At 51.9% G+C, this 2,434-nt stretch overlaps 1 protein-coding gene across 1 annotated transcript in view; it reads right to left on the bottom strand.

Moving 5' to 3' along the window:
* Positions 1-286: 286 nt before the first annotated feature.
* LOC311328769 (uncharacterized protein) overlaps positions 287-2,434 on the bottom strand; it is a gene marked incomplete at both ends in the record, with an annotated part of 30,552 nt that continues 28,404 nt past the window's right edge. The window contains 3 exons of the mRNA XM_084462681.1: positions 287-363; positions 795-923; positions 1,162-1,312. Of these exons, the coding sequence (XP_084318807.1) occupies positions 287-363; positions 795-923; positions 1,162-1,312 (357 nt within the window). The remainder of the gene's footprint in view (positions 364-794; positions 924-1,161; positions 1,313-2,434) is intronic.

Genomic DNA, 2,434 nt, shown 5'->3' with positions numbered 1-2,434 from the left:
CATACATGCACTCTAACACCTTTAACAGCATACATGCACTCTAACACCTTTAACAGCATACATGCACTCTAACACCTTTAACAGCATACATGCACTCTAACACCTTTAACAGCATACATGCACACTCTAACACCTTTAACAGCATACATGCACACTCTAACATCTTTAACAGTCTCAGAGGAGTCATTTAGGCAGGTTTTATCACCTGGGAGCGGGGGTGACTCCCACACACAGACACACCTCCGCCTCAGTGAGGAGCGCACACCTTTTGTGTCTGTGACGCCGGTTACCACAGCGACGACAGCCCTGTCAAAAGTGAGAAGAGCGTGTCGCGGCCGGGCGAGACAGAGAGGACGGGGGGGGCTGCCCAGAACACGAAGAGGACAGGGGGGCTGCCCAGAACACGAAGAGGACAGGGGGGGCTGCCCAGAACACGAAGAGGACAGGGGGGGCTGCCCAGAACACGAAGAGGCTGCTCATTTAGACGTCCCCCTACTGGGAGGAGCGCGGTGGCTTCGCTGACCGTCGAATGACCGACCTGATCAGCTGTTGCGTCGCTAGCGGCAACGTCACCATCAGATCTGCGGCTGATATCGGAGCCTTGAGAACCGATGGTTCTGGAGCCCAGCGGCCCTTAGGGCAGGAGCCTATCTCCTGGTTCCGCGTGGGGCGGCTTGAAGTACAAGTACACCCCCTGGACATGACGCTAGGCTAGGCCCAGGCTAGGCTATGGCCAGGCAAATCCCATTAGCATTCCGCTAGGGCTAGGCTAGGCTAAGCTAGGCTATCATTACCATTCTCCAGGTTCTCATTGCTCTCATAGCATCCAGAGTCACGCGGGGAGTCCCCAACCAGGTTGTGGCCCTCGGACAGCAGTTTCTCTTGGGAGCCTGACAGGCCACCGCGCTCCGGGTCACTGCTGCCTGGAGACAGACACACACACACACACACACACACACACACACACACACACACACACACACACACACACCCCGTGTGGTCAGAAACATACTGAGTCAACCTCAGTACTCAAACTGATCAGGTCTGCGAGACAGATTGGAAATGTGTGTGTGTTGGAACATTGGGTGGGTAGTGACTAGCAAGCCTGCACACGTGTGTGTGTGTGTGTGTGTGTGTGTGTGTGTGTGTGTGTGTACTCACTGTCATACTCCTGCAGCAGCTCCACTGCGGTGAGCAGCACAGCCCTCTGTTGAGGGTCTTTGATGTTCAGCTCGTCCAGGTCCTCCTCCTCCAGCAGCTTGAAGGTGTCCAGGTCCTCGTAGCCGTTGAACAGGAAGGTGGGCATGTGCTCCTGCAGGGAGGGGGTGAGGGGGGGGGGGGGTTACTTAGGTTGAGGTGTACTCGGTTAAGATGGCGTCCATCGGGACCGGGGGGAATCGAATGCATGGAACTCATCACATATGCCAAGAGAACTGGATATGCTAGCTTGAAAGCTAACTTTAGCTACCTGGCTTGCACTAAATTTAGCCCCAAAAAAGTCAGATCTGATCACACAAAAAACAGTCAATTGCAATACAAATGCCTGTACAATAATTATAAAATAAATGAATTTGACACATTTATAAATAACAATGTAGACATTAATCCCGTCGGAAGGCAATGTTCCACTGTCGATACCATTGACTGTCATCCATTCAGTGTTCAAGGATTGAGGGTGGGCAGGACAGAGCGAGTCTGGAAGACAGGCTGACTCGCAAAAAAAAAAAAAAAGTTTTAGACACGTATTGCAAAAACCTTTTTACAAGGAAGTCTGTCTTCAAGGCTAGGACAGAAGTACCAGCATGCCTACGACCAGACCAGATCCTTCAAGGGTTACCCTCAGGTACAGTAAGGCTAGGACAGAAGTACCAGCATGCCTACGACCAGACCAGATCCTTCAAGGGTTACCCTCAGGTACAGTAGTGCAGTCGGGAATTACAGATCAAACACATCTTAACCAAGTTCTGACTTCCAGCTACAACAAGCTGTTTAGACTGTGAGAGGCTAGTGAAAAACTATTATGTTTCTTTGTACAGTATCGCGCAGCCTTCATAGTAGTCTTTAACAGGGCGCGTTACAACGGAAAAATGCTGACGTGCAGAGATGTGAAAGTGAAACGTCAGATTGTGAGCCAGACTAGTGGTTGAAGTTACGGTAGAGGCAGGGTGGGGATGACAGTGATGAGGGTGACCCTCCCTCCCTTACCCACCCTGGAACCACATGAGACGAGGCTAGGCTACACACACACACACACACAAGCGCACACACACACACCCACCCCCACACACACAAAAACACACGCGCACACACACACAAACACACCCACCCACCCCCACACAAACAAACACACACACACACACACACACACACACACCCACCCACCCCCCCACACACACACACACACACACACACACACACACACACACACACAGTC

The sequence above is a fragment of the Borostomias antarcticus genome, assembly GCF_949987555.1.
Source record: "Borostomias antarcticus genome assembly, contig: scaffold_171, whole genome shotgun sequence".
NCBI classification, from domain to species: domain Eukaryota; kingdom Metazoa; phylum Chordata; class Actinopteri; order Stomiiformes; family Stomiidae; genus Borostomias; species Borostomias antarcticus.
This window is presented reverse-complemented; position numbering and strand designations above follow the sequence as displayed.